Here is a 21,381-nt window from a genome sequence, read left to right as displayed (position 1 = left end):
ACATAAAGAATTATAAAGCTTATGTTATTTGATACTGCACGAGAAGAATTAAGTAAAAAAGGAAACGCATCACTGCTACCCATGCGAAAAAAATTTATTTTCCTTGTTGCTTAAAATACGGGCTGTAATTTTCCTAAGTGGCGTTTCGATAATTCCAGTGGCGCAGTTTTCATTTGATGCGACATCATTTTATGGGTTTCAGGCTATTTTTCGAAATTTCCAGATATTTGTTTTCGCACGAACTTTTGTCATTAAGATTTGTCGACATAATAAGTTACCATTACTGAATCGGCTTCAAATGGTGATTCTTCCTCATATGACAGTTTTTTTTTAGCGTTTTTAAATTTTCGTCTACTATGGGCTAGAGTTCGTTATAAATAGCTTTAATGCCCTGAATAACCCATATGAATATCCAAGAAGGTTTTATGCTAAACCTCCAAAAGCCGAGTCTACACCTAAGCAAATAGCAACTATTTGACAAAAATTTTCAGAATTATTGTTCAAGTGCTTGCGTTTGTTTCTTTTTTTTAGTTGTTGATCAAACGCACTTTCTGCTTCTGCTTCACAAAGGGTGAAAATGGTTGTTCTAGACGAGTAGAGTGTAAAATGTGAAACCATCAAAATTACATGGTTTGATGCAAACACATTGCTGATGGCAATTCTGCTTCTGCTTCACAAAGGGTGAAAATGGTTGTTCTAGACGAGTAGAGTATAAAATGTGAAACCATCAAAATTACATGGTTTGATGCAAACAGATTGCTGATGGCAATTCTGCTTCTGCTTCACAAAGGGTGAAAATGGTTGTTCTAGACGAGTAGAGTGTAAAATGTGAAACCATCAAAATTACATGGTTTGATGCAAACACATTGCTGATGGCAATTCTGCTTCTGCTTCACAAAGGGTGAAAATGGTTGTTCTAGACGAGTAGAGTGTAAAATGTGAAACCATCAAAATTACATGGTTTGATGCAAACACATTGCTGATGGCAATTCTGCTTCTGCTTCACAAATGGTGAAAATGGTTGTTCTAGACGAGTAGAGTGTAAAATGTGAAACCATCAAAATTACATGGTTTGATGCAAACACATTGCTGATGGCAATTCTGCTTCTGCTTCACAAAGGGTGAAAATGGTTGTTCTAGACGAGTAGAGTGTAAAATGTGAAACCATCAAAATTACATGGTTTGATGCAAACACATTGCTGATGGCAATGCATCCATTCCCAGTTCTGTGCTATCTTGGTATTTTGGGATGAAGCTTTTAGGAAATTTATGACGCCCAATAAAATTTGAAAACACAAAGGCTAGATCTTCACTAATGTACCATCAAAATGAGTACACTACAAGTATGCTTCAAGAATCACCAATAGAAAATCATCTCTGTGGCTTTTGACTTACCAAAAATGTGTGTGAAAGAGCCTGATATAAATTGAGCCAAGCTGGAAGAGATAGCATAAACATCATCTGAAGATGAGTCAGTTAGTCCTAATCTGACATAAAACGAACTGAAACAAAAAATCTTCAAATACCTGAACAGAAATACTACTGGAAACAACTTCTGAGTTTCAACAACTATGGGACTGAACAATTCTCTTCCAGTCTCCCAGTTCAAGCTTAAAGTCTCCTTGATTCACATTAGTAAATCAATAGTAATCTCAATGCATCTCAAGAGTAAATCAGAAGTTTTTTTTTTATTTTTTCACTGAAAATATCACAAAAAGATATTTTTCAATAAAATAGTAAAAAAAAAGTATTTTTCAAAATATAGGAAAGGGGCAAATATTCCTCCCCCTCAAATAGCATCACTGCTCTGGACAACCTTCATCCTTCATCCTTTTTATAGATAAGCTTATCTCTCTTAGAGCTTAAAGAGAATTCAAATTAAAAAAAGACAATTATACTCCTCACAAATATCAAATGCAAATCAAGCAGCATCACAGAAGTAAATATTCTACTAAATATGAGTATTCTGCTTTTGATAACTTGAGCCTTTAGGAGTTTCATTAAATTCGTACTACATGAAAATCCATATCTGTAATGTTTATATTCTGTTACTTATGTCTTACCTAAATGAAGACAGATATATTTGATGACAATTTGCATCATTTTACTTGTGTCTGAATAAATAAGCTATCGATGACATTTTTTTTTTCAAACAAAGTTGTAATATTGTTGTTATTGTTATTTCAAATTGGCAAACCATAAAATACTCAGTTTGTTTAGGTACGTGGTTATTTCCCCTGTTCATGAAACAAAGATAAACTTGAAGATGGAGTAAAATGGTCACAGATTATTTATCAACCTTTGGAAAGAGAGGTAGACTATGCTTTCTCAGTCTCAACCGGGTAGCACCTAATTGGGTAGCAACTGGGTAGCAATGCTAATGACACCACCACAGGCGGGATGTAGAAAAATTGGCTAAAAAAAAGAATTAGTGAGAGAAAGTTTTGCAAAAAAAGTTCAATGAAAAAGAGTGACTTACATAACTAACATTCCTTAGAATGGTGCAATTATCTGATGAGGAATAGTAAACTGCAATCTTATCTTGATCTCTATCTTCTTTCTTTACCATTTTCTAGATATTAATGATAACTAAAATTAAACAAAAGTATAAAAATTCCCCATATATATATATATATATATATATATATATATATATATATATATATATATATATATATATATATATATATATATATATATATATATATATATATATATATATATATATATATATATATATATATATATATATATATATATATATATTATTCTACATTCACAAACAAACAAATAAATTAAACAACAATTTCGCACTGGAAAGAATTTCACAAGGGCTTGCAGTCATGCAAAAGTCCATGTAACAACTTACCTATTAACTCAACTGTTTACTTAAAACTTCACTTTTTAATTAAAACTATTATAAATAAACCAAAAATAAATTAACTATAACCTATATATATATATATATATATATATATATATATATATATATATATATATATATATATATATATATATATATATAAATATATATATATATATATATATAAATATATATATATATATATATATATATATATATATACATATATATGAAAAAATAGGTAAATAGATAAACAACTGAGCTACAAAATAAATGAAAATATAAAAAAAAAATAATAATATCAAATCCAGTCTCCATCACTCTTCAATACTCAACTTCCCTCACCCTGCCCTCTCATCCCTACCCTAACCCCTGCCCACCCTTACCTCTCCAGCTAACCAGACAGATGTTTTTCTTAGCAAGTTACATTTCTCTGTCCATTCCCTAATGACATTATTATGAATTTCATTTCCCTTGATCTTGTGCAAATTCCAATAAGGTACAGCAGTATGCCTTTCATGGGTGGGAAATCATTCCACTAGCAGCATCTTCCCAAGATGTTTTATTGAATTTTTGGGGTTTTTGAGTAGTTATATTACTAATAGTCTTAGGTAAGTTATTTAAGTTCTTAAATGCACTTTTTATTTATAAGCAATCAGTAGTTTTGGGGATTTTCACTGGCTCAATTTTCCATTTTTTCTAGTTTTACAATAAAAATACACAAAAAGGTATTATCAATGAAAATACCCCCAATGAGGGTTCTTTCCAAAATCTATGGGGGTGACAAAAAAATCTACAGGGGCATATCTCCCTCCCCCATTGACACCATTAGCAGAGAATATAAAGAATTACACAAGCTATAGAGTTATGACATCCAACTAGGGTAAAGAGATATGATATAAACATGCTTCAATGATTTAAACCTGCATTTACTCCAAGGTAGCCTATGGAATTGCTTTATTAACTTTAAAGATGCAAAGACAATGATTGTCATTAATATCATTTTTGCTGATGAAAAGACTTATATATGGTTAATCTTGGAATTACTCACCTAGTTAGAATTCTGTAAAAGAATCCCTAAAAAAAATTATATTTATAGTTGGATAGTATAACTGGATTACTTATTGAACTATGTATCCAACTAAATATATATATATATATATATATATATATATATATATATATATATATATATATATATATATATATATATATATATATATATATATATATATATATATATATATATATATATATATATATATATGCCGGCTTATTACAAAAATAAGAAAAAAGCAGAGTACCAAATAAAAAAAAAAAATTATAAAAAAAACATAGCTAATGCTAAAACTTAATTCCATTAATCACATAAACACAATCACATAGATAGTTGAGTTAGAAGTGAATTGTATAGCTTGTCAAAAAATTGCATGGAAACTCTAAGCTCTGTGTTAATCACTTTAGTTGATGGATTTAATATTCCATATATTGACAAGAAATATTTTTTTTTTTTACACTTGGTAAGAGAACACATTTCCCAAGGACAATATATACCAAATTATGGGAGAGACAACAGCACTGAAAAGTTTTGAAAGCCTATACCTAACTGCAGATTTTTTGAAAGACAAAAAACTCCCAATGCCCCTAAAACTTCTATTTCTTTTCCAAGATAATTCAAAACCCAAAACTAGTGGAGTGGAAATCTTCAGGCCTAACAATTATAATTTTCAAATTAGGCCTAGGATAGTTCTCTCAATTTTGAAAGGAGGTAATTCTGAAATGAAATGAACAATTGTTCCATCAATATTTATAGAGCTGTAAAAAGATTATGACTTGCTTTCTACATGCCCAGTTCTCAAATGGAAAATAGGGCAAAAAAACATCTTTTTTGGGAAATAACATTTTCTTTGACATTCTGGAAAACTAGACTCATGTTTTTGGACTACCCTTACTTTACTATAGCATGACATAATGGGAGTATATTAACAAGATCCCCACTGTTTATATGCCTTCTTGGTGTAATTTTCACCAATAACTTGTCATCATAAATTCAAAATGTGGTCTCTGTTTTGATAAGCAATTGAAAAGAAAAGTAATATTCAATATTTGTAATTTACAGAATAAATATCAAGCAATAAAAGTTTCATTTTTAGAATCAGAATACAATCAGCTTTCTGTTAATATGTGAATAAAACTGTCACACGGAAAGGATATATGCACCAAAATGGGATAATTGGTATTTCTAAAAAGAGGTTCTTCTAGATAAGTCAATAAACTAATAAGGAAAAATTCTAGTTTAGCTAATTTTGGCTAAACTGGAAAGCGGTTAGGTAAGAAAAATGAAACTTTCAGTAATAAATCCAGGGCTAAAACATACTCTGGGAAGGTATTGCCAAGTTTCTAGGGTAAAAAACCATATCCATTTGAGCAACATTGTATAAAATAAAACCCTCACATATTATTACCAAAGAGAAATTGAAAAGAATTGTATATATCAGAGTTAAGCTAAAAATCTAAGCTATACAACAATATGGTTTTTATTAAAATTATTTAAGATCAACACTTGAAATTATTAGTTTATTGACTTACCTACAAGGACCTCTTTTTGGAAATACCAATTATCCTATTTTGATGTATATATATCCTTTGGGTGGTTCAATTTTATTCACATATTATCAGAAAGCTGATTTTCTCATGATTATCTAAATGTAGCTTTTATTGCTTGATATTTATTCTATAAATCACAAATATTAAGTATAATTTTGGTAATTGTTTAGTTTCATCACAAGCTGTCTAAAGTGGAAACTATGCTACAAAGCAGCATAGTTTCTAGTTTAGAGCACTTAGAAATGCTAATTCTATAAGCGCATCAATTTTTTAGCTTTCTAAAACCCATTTTTAGCTTTCTAAAATCCCCCTTCAACAAACTAAACCATAAAGTGGACAGGGTTTTGAAGCTGAGGGAAAAGTTGGGGTTGTACGGTATAAATGAAGTTATATTTCAAATACTATTTCCAATCATCACTGGTAATTTCTGTATAGTAGTAAGTCAAAAGATAAATAAAAAACTTATCTATCCATTAATGCTAAAATCCACTTTCACTTTTTGAGTTTAAACTAGCCAGTGAATCAGAGCAATTAGTTAAATAGTACATTTATGTTCTGTTGATTTGAAGAAATGCCTTTTAACAGAACGAAGATTGTATTGTTTTTCAGTTCAAGATTCAACTTGTTTGAAAAGATGCTTTGGCTATGGGAAGGCCTTGGTGAAACAAATTTGGCTGAATACTAAGGTAACATTACCTATAGAGCAAAGCAAATTAGTCCCTGAGCCCATCAGGCAGCAGAACAAGATCTGTATTCTATGCTTATTGAGTAATTATTTGGCCTGAAGCCTGAAAGTGTAAACAAAAAGTAAGTCATAAAAATCAACTAGCAATTCAACCAACCAGAATACAGACCTTGCCCTTCTGCCCATGGGGCTCATGGACTAATTTGCTTTGCTCTACAGGAACTGTTACAAAGCAAAATCAGACATTTCTTTTCTTCAAACAGCTGGCTAGTTTAAACTTGAAAGTGAATATTAGCATTAATGGATCTGTAAGTTGTTTAATTATCTTTCAACTTGCTTCTATAAAGAAATTGACAGTGATTACCTTAAATCCCACCTTGGAGTGATATAAGGATTTTCCATCCTTGTGATGCTCCAGTGATGAAAAAAATTCGTTTGGTGTAGATTGTGGTTGTTGATTTAGACTCTTGTGGAGGACTTTACAGCTTCCCAATTGTAAAGGAACTCCTGGCAGAGCCATTCCTTATCAAGGTGGGACTTGAATGTGTTGGTTGAAGTTTTAGAAACTGTTTCCTCAGATTGATGACTCTTTGGCTGAAGAAATGACTTCTATGTCTACTCATGGAATGCTGCATGGGGAGCTTCATTGAATGTCCTCTAGTACCAGAATACAAGGGATGTGCAAAGAGACTGGGAAGGGTATTTTTAGAAAGGATTTTCTTTGTTAAAATCATATCATCCCTTTTCCTTTGGTATGTCAGTGTTGGCAGCTTCAAACAACATGGTATTTCTTTGTATGGAAATTTATTCACACAACTAACCATCTTAGTGGCACAATGCTGGACATCCTCAAGCAACTTCTTGTATTTAAAAAAAAGGGGCTGCCAGTGACATTCTGACCTCCAAATGTGGTTGTACAAGCACCTTATATACCTTCATAAAAACTCTGGGGTGTACGCTGGAGATGGTTCTTTTTATGATACCAAGAGATTTATTTGCAGAAGATGAAACAGACTTAGCATGGCTGCTAAACTTTAATTGGTGATCAACAATAACCCCAAGATCTCTTTCATCAGAAACAGTGGAAAGGAAGTTGTCTTGAATGAAATACTTATGATGCTTGTTGTATTTGCCAAAATGGATGACATGGCATTTGTCAACATTAAAAGTAAGGAGCCACTTGTTAGCCCATCTTCCTAGACTGTCAAGATCTGTTTAAATTGATTGCTGGTCAGAGGGAGTAGCCGCTTTTCCAACTAGTTTTGAGTCATCAACATAAAGGGTAATAAGATTTGAAAGGAGGGTGGGTAGATCATTGACATAGAAGTTGAAAAGTGTTGGTCCAAGAATAGTGCCCTAGGGTATGCCACTCAATACAGTTGTGGAAAAGAGACATGAGGAGTTCCTTGTGAATCAAAACTCTGACACTCTGTGATCTTTCAGAGAGGAAGCCCATAATCCACTGCACAACATCTCCATTGACACCTTCAGCCTTCAGTTTGATTATGAGAAATTCAAGACAAACCTTAACAAATACTTTGGACAGATCAAGAAGAATCATGTTAACAAGAAGACCCTTATCAAGCAGTGTAGTCACTAACACTTTCATATGTTTGGATAAGGTTAGTGTCAACAGATCTACCAGATTTAAATCCATGCTGTGATGTGGAGAAGATGTTATTAACTTCAAGATGTCCAATTAGAGCTTTATTAACAAATCTCTCAAGCACCTTAAAAACTGCAGAAGTGGTACTTATAGGACAGTAATTTTCTGTAGAGTCTCTTCATCCCTTTTTATGGATTGGGGTTATATAAGAAGTTTTCCAATCATGCAGAAGTTCCCCATTTTGAAGAGATAACTGGAGCAGCACACACAAGGGGTAACTGAGAGCTTTTCAACACTCTTTAAGAAGACATGGTCCCTTTGACTTATTTACATCAAGCTTTTTAAGGCTATTGAAAATCATTACTTCACTTATTGACAAATCAGACATAGGAAAACAGACTTCATATGATAGAGGATCTGGTGAGGAGGTACCTGAGTTTTGGATAAAGGCAGAAGCAAATTGAGCATTTAGAAGGTCAGAATTATCTATTGGAGATGAGTGTACTACACCTTGGGCAATAAGGTGAGGAATAGTGTGATGATTTGGGTTTTTAGCAGAGACATGTCTACAGAAAGATTTTGGGTTTAACTTGATGTCACAAGCTAATTTTTCCTTGTAAGCAGATTTCAGTTTTTGACAGAATCTTAATTCCAGTTATGACTAGAATTAGTATTTTAAATATAATTTCACTGATATTGTACAACCCCAACTTTTCCCTTGGCTTCAAAATTCTGCCCACTTTACACATTTTTAGTTTTCCCCATGGAGGAGGAGGGACAACCAGAAATGGATGCTCTTCTAGAATTAGCATTTCTAAGGGCTCTAAACTGGAAACTATGCTGTGAAGCAGCATAGTTTCCAGTTAAGACAGCTTGTGATGAAACTAAACAATTACCATAATTTTTTCTTTTTAATTGCTTGTCTAAACAGAGACCAAATTTTTAATTTATGCTGACAAATTATTGGTGAAAATTTGACCCATAAGGCAGGGTTCTTGTTAAACCCTCCTATTGCACCAGGCTGTAGTAAAATATAGGTGGTCCATAGCCCATTGCTATTTTTCCAGAATACTAAAGAAAAGTGGTCTTTCCCAAGAAGAGCTATTTTACCTTATTTTAACCCTACCTTGATTTATATATCTTAGAAAATTGTCTACTTGACAGACCTATATCTATTGAAATTATGACAAAAAAAATAACTTAGCTTTCAGTCACTACTTGCTTTTTATCTGGCTCTGAAAATGTAAGTCCTGTTTTATGAGAAGATTTTAAGCCATATTGATGTTTTTTTTTTCAAAATTTAATAAGTATATTTGCAGATCTTTGAAAACTCATAAATTGGGATTGGGCAAAGATGTGAAACTGACAACAGTTTTGTTGTTAGCCTATTTTACTTAAGCAGAAGATCTAATTGCAAGGTTTCACTTTTATAACATAAAGATTTAAGGTCATCAGAAGTCACTGTCCTCTGGAGGGAGAAGGAGTGGAGGTAGATAATTCAAAATACTTTTCCAGGACATACTTAAAGTCACTAGACCCATCCCTGAAAGTCTTGTTTTCCTAACCTAACCCTTTTCTAAGATAGAAAACAGTAGGCTAGCTAAACTAGAAGTTTAACACTAATATTTTTAAGTGTTGGGTCTTAAAAAATTTTAATTATAACCATATTGATGCTTAACTTCAATTTTTAGCCATTTACTGGTACATACAATCCTTACTTGGTAAAAAGATGTGAGGGTTTGAGTTTTACATAGTTTTGTTGAATTGGATATATTTTTACCCCAGTACCCTAGGATATGGTTTTACCTGACAATTTTCCTATTGATGGGGACAAGGTGGTTAGGTTACAATCCCCAGTAAAAGGGAAAACATAGGCTGTGTCATTTGATGAAGAAATTTCATCCGAGTGAAATAAACAAACAATGAACTATCAACAATATCAAGTGGGACCCAGTGAGATAATAAAATACTTCTCAGTAGTTAACAAACAAGAAAATTTAACTTCTACCTAAAGAATGAACACAAAACCCTCGTGACGGTTCTTTTTTGAACTAATCGCAGTGTTGCCGACGTTTCGAAATAAAATCTGCCACAATTGGATGAATGTACCAAAGACAATAAAATGTGCCGCATCCCAATTTTTTCCCACTATCTATGATAATTTTGTAAAATATATTTTCATTCAATTTCTTTCTCTATTCCTTCGTTTTTCTTTCCCTTCTAATACAGTAAATTACTTTTGACAGTACTTGAAGAAATTGTTCGGAGTAACCTATATTACTACATAAATTTTTTAATACCGGCCAAAAAAGTAGTTGTTTTTCGGCAATTAATGACCGATTATAGCACATCCCTCAAATTGGTCCAAAATAACGATTCGAATAAAAATCAGGGGCTAAAACTGGATTTTAACCTTGTATTCTCACAGAGTATTGCACAGAGTAGTTGTTGGGAACCTTTTTTCCATTTAATAGTTTGCATACAAATTCCCCCTGTCCCTTTTATGAAGATCTCGATGGAGGGGAGGATTGCTCCTGTAGCCCTCCCCTATATACGCTACTCCATAAAAGCAATACGGGAAAAAATATTTTAAATTGAGACTTATCAGGGGGTTACGGTATGGTGTAACATGTAATGGATATTTTAATGTTGAAGCAACATTTTTCTCGAAAATACCTTTATAAGTTCTTTCACTCACCATGTAAGGTCAGGTTGAATATATTTCCACAAATGGTACAATAAAGACCATGTCTTTCATTATTTTTTAGGATCACCTTAAACATTTATTTAACAGCATCATTTATTTTGAAACTGGAACTGTCTTTATAAACTTTGGGTAATCTTTGGTTCGAACTACTCTATACTGCAAAAACTACACATAAAAAATAGACCAGAAATATGACGTTAAATATCACTATCTGAATCAGTAGCCATGGCAGCCCTCGTAGTTACAGATTTTCTCTATCCTATTCCAGTATGTAGCCGGTTGGGGTTTTTCATCATGCTCATGGGGGGTTTCAAGTCTTTGGTAACGACTCGTCTTGCCCCAAAAACCACATTAGGAGTAGTAAAGCAGACTTAATTTTTCAATTTTATTTTGTTAAAGTGACAGTTAAAAAGGTACTCTCGGCAAAAGCAAAAGAATGTGGTAGGATAAGCATTTGCATCGCGAACTCACCCAAGAATAAGAAACATTTGACTTGAGGACCATCAGATCGTTGAACTTTAAAACAACATAAACTGTGTCAGAACCTACACATTTTTGAGATCAGCGCAAAATGAAAATCTTTTCCATTCTTTGGTAATGTTTTCCACAGCAGTCTCCTTTGCCAAATTTGGAAACTGGACGAGTAGCGGGAAAATGCTTAAGTTTGAATGGACAGGAGACATAGCTATCTTTGGGTCCGGTCTGTCTAAGTTTTTAGCTGACGAGTATTTTCAACTGAAAAACCTTTTCCTATTTTCGTCACTCAGTTGTATCATGTATTCTGTACACATTGTTTGGAAGGTAGTTGCAGCTGATAACAAAATTTGGTTTTTGATAAATATAACCACTACACGACTGCCAGAGTCTACTTCTTTCATATCTCGAAAGTGCTGTGGGTCCCTGAGCTGTATTAAAGGTGCTTCTGTCACCTCCATGTAGCATGACTTAATAAAATGATTGATGATCACTTTATACAGCTCACTAATTCGACTGCACAATATATAAATTTGAATATCCTCCGACTAAAACAACCGATTAAGGTCAGTAACAAATGGTAGGATATATGCGAGGAAAGCAAAATAAGTCTTGAATGTAGGAGACAATAATTTTTCGAGTATAGCTGTTGCATGGGCTGGCTCGTTTTCTTTTTTAAGGCTTTCACTCTGAAAGAAAAGCATCAGTCAATCCCATTGTTTGAGACAACGCATAGTAACTGGATGTCGGGAAAGCCACTTAGTTGTAAGACGGCGCAGGATTCTGTTTTCGTCAAGCTCATAAACTTCTGCAGTTCGACAAACTCACCAGCCCTTTTTGGGCTTCTGCCAATGTAATTGTAGAGGTCTTAACAGAATTCTCCGACGTTTTTAGGTAGCTTATGACTTGCTGCCCTGGCACAAAAATGGATGAAGTGGAATCTACACCAAAGATCATATAGGTTTGTTAGATCCTGCAAGAGCTTTGATTGCATACCACCTTGTCCCCCCATCATCACAGATGCATTATCTGATGCAGAACCAACCAGATTCTGATTTGGCACTCCAATCGCTTTAAACGGAAGTTTTGTTAACACTGTATATAGACATTTAGCTGTGCACTGCTGTACTTCAACCAATTACGAGAATGAGTCCATCACAACTTTCTTCTATCCACCATTCTTAGCTTCGTTCACTTCAACGTCATAACAAATAGCACCAACTAGGCTTTTCAATTACTCACATCAGTACATTCGTCAATGATTATCTAAAAAAAAGTTCGTTCTCATTATGCTGCACAAGTCCACATAAGCTGCTTCTCCAATTATTGTCGATGAATTTCCAGTGAAGACAGTAAGGTTCTCAATCAGTTTCTCTCAGGCAACTACACAATCGAGTGAGGTGCCGTAACCAACGTCTCTCGTCTAAAACAGAATGCTCACGCAAGCAATCAAAACCAGAACACAGCACCACCCCTCTAGTTTACTGTGTCGTCCATTTAGATTAAAAAATAAATCTTGAAAGAGTCCTGATCAATGAAAGGAGCAGCAAAGTTTCATCATGATCAATCAAAGCAAGAATGATAAGAAATTCAAAGAGACTGTAACAGAGCTTAAAGGCTGCTTGTAAAAACAGTAACGCAATTCGTGACTTTATATTGGGACAAAGAAATCGGAAAGCGGGGGAAAGCTTCTTTTCCTTCTCAAATGCAAATGTAGAGCCCAAGCCGTAAACAATGTAAATAGTCCAAGTTTTAGTGTTACGAAAAACATTATTGGTAACTCTACCGTAACCTTTCATGCATGGATGCATGATTAGTAACAGCTTAGTGTAAAGTGACAAAAGCTACTGCACTGCTAAATCGAATGCATCAATAACCACTTCCACTGGAACAAATGAGGATTTTTCTGCTCTAATTACTAACGTTGATTAACTTCTTAATAAATTAAATGAGTTGAAGTCTTTGATTTATTCTAAGATTTATGATATGGTCCGGTGATTGAAGTTTGTTCTAAGTCTAGTGCTAACAGGCTAGAAGACTTCAGTGTCAAGATTCCAGGCTATGGTGTTTGCATCTAACTTCGAGTCCCTTGATTGTAACCGGGGTCCATTAGCATTATTTAAAGCAAGTTAGATCCGTAGGTTTTGACCCGCGTGAGAGTAACAATGGAGTAATAACCAAAGTAGGCTGTATTTATAGAAGTCCATCTGCACCAGATTTTCAAGAAACATAGCAGACTATAGCAACAATGCTGTATCAAGCCACCTTGCGTTAAACAGGGAACCTTCTTATAGCAGATAATTTAACGTCCCGGGCATCCCATGGATATTGGGACACCCTTATGTGCCTGTGCTTACAAATAGAAGAAGAGGCACAAATCTATTTACAAAATGTTTTCACAACCTAAATTTCTCCCAGATTGTCGATCAACTAACTAGAAATCGATTTTTTCCAGAGACAGAATTTACTGCACATGGGGTTCCTACGGGATAAATACAAGCTACAGAAAATAAATTATTTACCAAGTGTGCGATTAGAAAAGAGCTAGAAGGTGTAGTCTGGTCTCATCTTCTTCAAGGGGATGTAAACCAAAAAGGAACTAACCTAAAAGATATACTACTTCCACTTCTATAAAAAGGCACACGTCAATTAACTTACGCCCAAAGCCCAAGACACCGTCTCTCATGACCTTCTAAATGCGAAAGGAAAGAAAAAAAAGGATGGTACTAAAGAAATCATAATAAAGGAGGGAAAGAATAACATTTTCAAAAATTTGCAAAGGCTAGAAACAAACTACGAAATCAAACTAAGTAATTTTAAGCAAGTTTTTGAGTCCAAGCTAGCTGATGACAGCAAGAATAAACCGAAGAGTTTTGGAAGTATATGTCCAGTAAAGACCACAGAAGATGGTCAGCAAAAACACTCTGTATGAATGATGGTGAGGAGGTGACTAGCTTAAGAAATGTTGCTAAGCTTCTCAAAAATCAATTAATATCTGTTTTTACCAATGAACCAGATGATCCTCTCTCTTGTACCCCATCCTATGACATCCCTAAGCCAATGCCACCTATTCAACTCTCACCTCCATTTGTCCGAAATTGACTTAAAGTGTTAGACATCAACAAGTGTGCTGGTCCTGAAAACTTGCATCTAAGACTGTTAAATGAGCTTACCATAAAAATTGCACAGCAACTGCGTAATATTTTCCAACTCTCATCATAGGGTTTTCTTACGGTTCGGACTCACCAGGTCCGAATCTCTTTCTCCTTTGGTGAGAAGGTTTTCTCCAGAATATGTGATATCGTATAAGTGGCGTCCCCAAAGGTACTGTTGTGGGACCTACTATACTCCTTATATATATATATATATATATATATATATATATATATATATATATATATATATATATATATATATATATATATATATATATATATATATATATATATATATATATATATATATATATATATATATATATATATATATATATATATATATATACATATATATATGCATATATATATATAGATCAATCAATCAATCAATCAATTTATTCATAACCCATCTACAAAAAGAGGGCGGAACGCCCTTAAGATGGAGTAATAAGAGAAAAAAAAGGCACAAATAAATACAAATCAACACAATCAAACAATTAAATAAGTAATGCTGACCATGGGTGAGACACTATCGACATAGAAGAACAAAAATCATGAAGCCTTTTATCAATAATAGATGTAGGAGAAACTAGGTGGAATTTGTTCACTAAGTAACTATTTCTAGTCCAAGGAGGGTAACTGAGAAGGAATTTAGCATAACGAAAATATACTCTACGAACAGATAGTTTCTGAGGTTCACTAAAAAACTGCCAAACCAGACAAAGAGAAAGGAGATGAGGTACAACTAGGCTATTATAAATTTTCGCAAGATTTAGTTTATCAATATGTTTAATATTAGATGCAATTGAAGCATAAGCAATTCTCAGTTTTTTCTTCAAAAGTTCAAGGGATAAATTCACAGTTTCTTTCATATTTTTTCCAATAGACATTCCATTTTTGAGAAAGGGGGACATGAACATTAGCTAAAGATAAAAAAAAATAGGGTCATTTGTCTCTTTAAAATTGAAAGCTACAACAGCAGTTTTATCAACATTGAAAGAAAGCCCAATATTTTTATATTCATTATAAAGCTGATTAAACGCGTTTTCATATCCACTAAAAGTACGGCTTAGATTCAAAACGTCATCTGCAAAAGTTATTAAAAATAAGTTAAATCCACGGTGAATGCAACTAAAATTAACAGAATTTTGGGCATTTAAAACAGAGTTATTAAATAAAGAAGGTGAGGTAAGGCCACCTTGACGGACTCCTTTCAAAATATCAAAAAGGGAAGATCCCCCCTTTAACTTCGTCTTAAGGTGATGGTACATATACAGAAGGCACTTCACTATACAAAAATTTACCCCTCTTTTATACGCTTCAAATAAAACTTGGGAAAAAATGCAAGAGTCGAAAGCACGAGCAACATCTAAAGCACAAAGGATAATATTGGCATCTGCTTCTTTCTGCATCAGCAAGAACATGAACTGTTATAGGTCGGAACGAATCACACGAAGTAAAATCCTTTTTGCCTTTTTTCGGGATAGGGGTTATTTAACCAACTGTAAATTGATAAGGAACAACTCCGTTTTCAATAGACATTCGAAAAAGTAGAGATAAATGATTAAAAAGAAGAGCAATTGCATAATCAAAATGTCTGGCAGTAATTCCATCAACTCCCGCGGAATTTCTTTTCTTTAGTTTTTGACAATAAAACGATACATCACTTGGCTTAATTATAAATGTCGAAGGTCCGTGTTTCTTCAGACAAGCACTTAATTCTTTTTCAAGTTTTGACTCAAGAGCAGGATCGGGAGAAGAAAACTCATGCTTATAATAATTTATCCACTCAGGCTCAGGAATATTATTTGCACTAATGTGTTCACAAGGGCGTTCAAATTTTTTCCAGAGCTTCGAAGGGTTCTCTGCAATTTTATGAGCGTTTTTCTCAATAAGATCAACCTTATGTTTTTCTTAACACTTTAGCAAAAAAACGTTTAGAACGTAGCCGCAGACCATTTATAGTCCCAGACTTAGGCCTGCCGCAATCCCTCCAAATATTCAGCCAAATTTTAGAAGACTCGCACGCAGAAATAAGGGAACGGTTTTTTGACCAACCCTGAACTTGAGAGCCTTTCCTAATACGCTTGCACGGGACAGCTGAAGGTTCAGCACACTTTAATGCATGGTTAATTTCAGCTAGATAGGTGGTAAGTCCGATGGCTATTTCTTTTTCACTAAGGCCAGAGCGCGTGGACAACAAATGAAAGGGCACCTTTATTTTATTTAATATTCTGTCACATTCAAAACGAAACATCTCGCGGTTAACTTCTTTCCAGTCTTTTATATAAAACCACTTTTTATCTGGCTGTTTAGGGGCATGAAACGAAGCATTTATTTTCAACTTTATTGGAAGGTGATCCGAATAAAAGCCATCACAAATTACCTCGACAGTTTCACAGGGGAAAGATGCAATAAAATGATCAAGGTTTCTGTTTTGTCAGCAACTGAGTAGGAAGGGGAGAGGGAATTCAGAAGGAGTTGGGTTCTTGGCGATGAACTGTCTGTTAAGTCACAATTAAAGTCTCCTGCAATCAAAACTCGAGCATTTGGACGCTTTGAAACTCCCTTCACAAAACTCGCTAGCTTTTTGCAAGCATTTATGAATTTATTCTCTGATTGCGAAGAGCAGTAATTAGTTGGCAGGTAAACGTTTATACAGATTAGATCCGAAAATTCGGCAGCAATGAAATGGTCATTCGACTCAAGGAGATTGATGGAAAATTGTGAAATAATAGCTAATCCGCCTGAAGGTCGGCCACGGCTCTTATTCATTTTCGCTGGGTGAAATAAAAGATAAGAATTCTGTGAAATGCTGAGTAAATTTTTCCTTTCATGAGACAAAAAATGTTCATGCAGAAAAATTATTTCATTTGTACTTAAAAGTTCAGAGAGGACTAGGCCTTTGTCAACCACTTTGCCATTGATATTCCATGATAAGAGACTTAAGGCTCGAGCCATTATGCTGACTTAACTTTAGTTAAAAGTCCTTGGGCGACTGGACATTTGAAGCTGTAACAGGGATGATCCTGTGATTTGCACAATGCACACTTCTTGGGCCTTTGACAAGGAGATGTTTTGGAGCTTGAATGACCATGGTCACCGCAGACTGCGCAAATAGCTTCATTTTTGCAGCTACTGGATATATGTCCGTAAGCTTGCTCTTGAAATATCTTACCGGGAGGGAGAGATACTCAGCCACTTTGATCCTCTCATAATCTATGACTGGGGGATTTTTTATGGCATTCATAAGATCAACTTTGGTTTCAAATTTCAATCGAAACGAGCGGGTGTTGCCAATCTGTCTTGAACTGACACATTTAGGAATCAGTGCGCAAAGTTCATCGTCATTTATATTGCTGGGAACAAATCGAGCAATACCGAGGTGAGAGGGGTCCCTGATTGTTGCAGAAAGAGATTTATCACCGTTCTGAAAGACCCCGACAAGAGTTTCTACATCAGCATTGCTAGCTGTAACAACTCGCCAATTATCTTTTCTGGGCTGAACTTCGACAATTTTAGAGCACTCTCTGCCACACATTTTTTGCAAAAAGTCTTTCCTCAAATCGTACTTCGTGAGGTCAAAGGGCAAATTCTCGAGTACCACTGCATATGAGGGCCTTGTTTCAGTAACTGTAGGAACAATCGAGGGGGCGGGAGGGTCCTTATTCATGAAATTGTCTAGCTTATTACACACTTCTGTAACTTTTATGGTGATTACCGCAGCTATCTCACCAGGACAGATAGGGACTTCGTCAGGTTCAACTATCACAAAGACTGGCAGCTCAGCGTTACGTTGCTCACAAAGTTCAAGTACCTTTAACATTTCGTTAATATTGTCTTCGGCACTTTTTTTAATTATATATATATATATATATATATATATATATATATATATATATATATATATATATATATATATATATATATATATATATATATATATATATATATATATATATTGCAATGGCACTTCCTCATTATCTGTATCTAAGTCCCTTTTGGAGGATTTTCCAAAAGGAAGATAAGAAAAAAAAAATGCGGTCTACATATTATAAATATGCAAAGTACCTCTTACGGCTTCCACCATGGACAAGTAACCGTATTGTGACAAGTCGGTATGGGATCATCAACCCTAATGAAGCAATATTAGCCCAGATCGCCAGATATAACTCTAATGTTGTTACTCATCCTTGGGCAATTATTTTGAGGCAATAGGTTTTTTATTTTTTGTAGTTAGATACTCATGTGTTCTTTATTTTTCTTGTGTGTTGTGTATTCTTTTGTAGTGAGTTTTTTTTTTTTTTTTTTTTTTTTTTTTTTTTTTTTTTTTTTTTTTTTTTTTTTTTTTTTGATGGGAATTAAATGTGCATGTATGTATGTATGTATTCCTGTACAGTGATATTTAAAGTTGTATGTATGCAAAAGCGGTTCAGTGCTTCATCGAATGTTCTTTATAAATTATTCCATTGTTGTGATGTTTCTTTTTTTTTTTTTTTTTTTTTTTCTCATATTCCTTTTTTTTGTCGTTTTGTCTGTATACTCCGTCTCTGTTTACTTTGTATTGTATGACGGGTTAGAAATAAAATAAATAAATAAATATATATATATATATATATATATATATATATATATATATATATATATATATATATATATATATATATATATATATATATATATATATATATATATATATATATATATATATATATATATATATATCAACAATATGCCTAGTGGAATTAAAAACAACATCACTCTCTATGCTGATAATTCCTAGCTGTTCGGACCCACTAATCGACAAAGCCTGTAGTCTGACCTACTTAAAATTCAAAATAGGCAGAATATTGACTATTTGAATTTAACATATTATACAGGGCTTCCACTTTTCGGTTTCAATTTTCCCTATTTTATATCAATTTTTCCTAAAATTCCTTGTCTTTAGATCTGATTTCTCCCTATTTTCCTCCCTAGAAAAAAAAAGATATTTTGCCTCAGATTTCCATACTATCTACACGAAAAACGTAACGTAAAATCAAAGTGTTATTTTTTACTTTACATAATGATATATATAAAATCTTTTACACTATTGAGAACACAAAAGAAATTTCAAGAAAGTGTCATCTCCAGCACTTCATCGCACGTAGCGTTTGCTTTTGTCTTGAAAGCAGCAACAGCTTTCGGTAAGCTGACAGTTGATGAAGTTTTATATTCGTTTTTCAACCAGAAATTAACTCGAATAAGTGAGATTAGTGTGACATTCTTGGCATTATTTCCGATGTCTGTGTTGATTAATTTCAGGAAAATATGCAAACGCCCAGCTGGTACATTACTAAATGGTAACAAAAGCATCAGTTTTGTGCCCTTCCGCAATTCTGGGTACTTGATTTCACCTCTGCAAGTCTTCAGACTAAGTATCTTCATCCAGTAGCACTCAACTGACATTTCATCAACTTGGGCATCTCCCAAATGAAGCTTAATGATATCGGTCATAGCCAGAGATTTCCATTCTACGTCCATTTTTGGACGCAACACTTTTCTGTTAGAACGGGATATCTCACAAATAGTGGCCTTAGAGATTTTGGCTTCAAATTTCTTGCATTCCTAGGTTCAATCAATGCCAAAATGTCATAAATTTTGTCTTTAAACCTGAAACGGTCTTGAATATGCTTAATTAGGACTATATAACAGTTTCGACAAGACCGGTAAAAAAAATTAATATTATAACTTGGCTCTTGAGCATCTACGCGTTCTTGCATTGAATCGGTTACAGCTATTCCCCCATATGTCTGGTTTAAAGGCAGGTACTCACTTGAAAGGTGAAGATTCAGTTCGGTAAACAAACCAACACTGCGAATATAGTTTAGTTCCATGAAGTTAGACGCAACATCATTCACAAGTTTTCTGACACTTGCCTTTAGGGAATAAAGACGTGGAAGCTCAGATTGAAAACTGTGTTGGATTCATTAGAGAGGCCAAGAGAGTAGTCCTTAAATTTAAAGTATGGCTTTGTCAACGTGCTTTGTAATGTTGACAAGATAAGGTCATTGGTTGTAGTTATGTCGTCAAACGTGGTTTCTATGAAATAATGAGTAAGAGCAACCCGGTGCTCAATAAGCCTCTTTATGCAGGCATGAAGGGACAACCAACGGGTTTGTCCTGGTGCAAGAATTGGGAGTGCTTTGCATTCAAAGAATTTCTGAAATTGGACGTACTTATTTCGCCTGGAAGTACCCCTCGAAAAGTTGGCATAGATATTTCGCGCCAAGTCTTCTAGTGCCTTGGGAAGTGACAAGCATGCATAGGATGAATATAAGTGAATAAGATGGAACGAGCATTTCACATTCAAGATATTAAGCACCTTGGCTTTCATTAGCTTTGAAGCAGGTCTATTGCCTCCAAACTTGACATTAGTAGTATCAGCACAAAATCCAACAATATTTTGCCAGGGAATCAAGTTTTTTTCAATGACTTATTTGATGCAGTTAGTCCGACCCTCAGCTGATCCATCACTACACTTAACCATATCCAACGCTTCAACATGACATTGTAAATCTTTCTTACCAAAAAATATTACAATGATGAATTTTTCAGTCTTTTGTTTGAAAAAAATCAAACTTTCACTGAAAATCCTTACTTTACCCTAGATTTCTCTGAAAATCCTTACTTTACCCAAGAATTTTCCTTTGTCCCTAAATTCAAAATAAGTGTCCCTAAAAGAAGTGATTTCTTCCTAAAATAGGGTAATCTCCCTAAAAGTGGAAGCCCCGATATTATAGTGCAGTGTTCTTCACTTTCTTAGCAATAACTCTCGTTGTCAGTGTAATATGTCTGATCATAGCTCAATATTAAACTAAGTGCTTAAGATAAGTCCTGAGGAAAGAGATATAGAAGTGCTAATAGTAGAACCAATAGAAGAAAACTAAAATTCCATAGCTAATGGTAACAAGCAGTCTTAAGAGCAAATCTAAGCACTGGTCTCCTTAAATACGTCATAATTAGCCGCTCCCGCAAAGTCTTTCTAAGACTCTATATGGCTATAATCAGGCCTATATTGTATTTCGGTGCACGTCTCCCCTCCCTTCTTATACGAATGAAACTAGCTTAATTTAGGGAGTTCAAAGGGGGGCCACAAAGCGCATACCTGGCCAAAATTATATCTCTTACAACAAGAGACTGGAACGCCTGCAGATTTCAACACTCTTTTTTTTAGACACAGCCGTGGTGGTATGATTCTGGCCTACAAGTATAACACTCAACCTAATGTTCCACTTTTTA

At 34.1% G+C, this 21,381-nt stretch overlaps 1 protein-coding gene across 2 annotated transcripts in view; it reads right to left on the bottom strand.

The window, feature by feature from the left end:
* Positions 1-9,839, bottom strand: part of LOC136035714 (translation initiation factor eIF2B subunit epsilon-like) — a 71,235-nt gene extending 61,396 nt beyond the window's left edge. For both annotated transcript variants that reach the window (XM_065717665.1, XM_065717666.1), the window contains exons 1-2: positions 9,770-9,839; positions 2,480-2,589 (exon numbers count right to left, since the gene is read on the bottom strand). In XM_065717665.1, the coding sequence (XP_065573737.1) occupies positions 2,480-2,569 (90 nt within the window). In that variant the 5' untranslated portion in view covers positions 2,570-2,589; positions 9,770-9,839. The remainder of the gene's footprint in view (positions 1-2,479; positions 2,590-9,769) is intronic.
* Between the last annotated feature and the right edge of the window lie 11,542 nt (positions 9,840-21,381).

Source organism: Artemia franciscana, chromosome 14, assembly GCF_032884065.1.
Source record: "Artemia franciscana chromosome 14, ASM3288406v1, whole genome shotgun sequence".
In the NCBI taxonomy this organism is placed as follows: domain Eukaryota; kingdom Metazoa; phylum Arthropoda; class Branchiopoda; order Anostraca; family Artemiidae; genus Artemia; species Artemia franciscana.
Note: the sequence above shows the minus strand (reverse complement) of the source record. Positions and strands in the feature narration are given on the sequence as shown.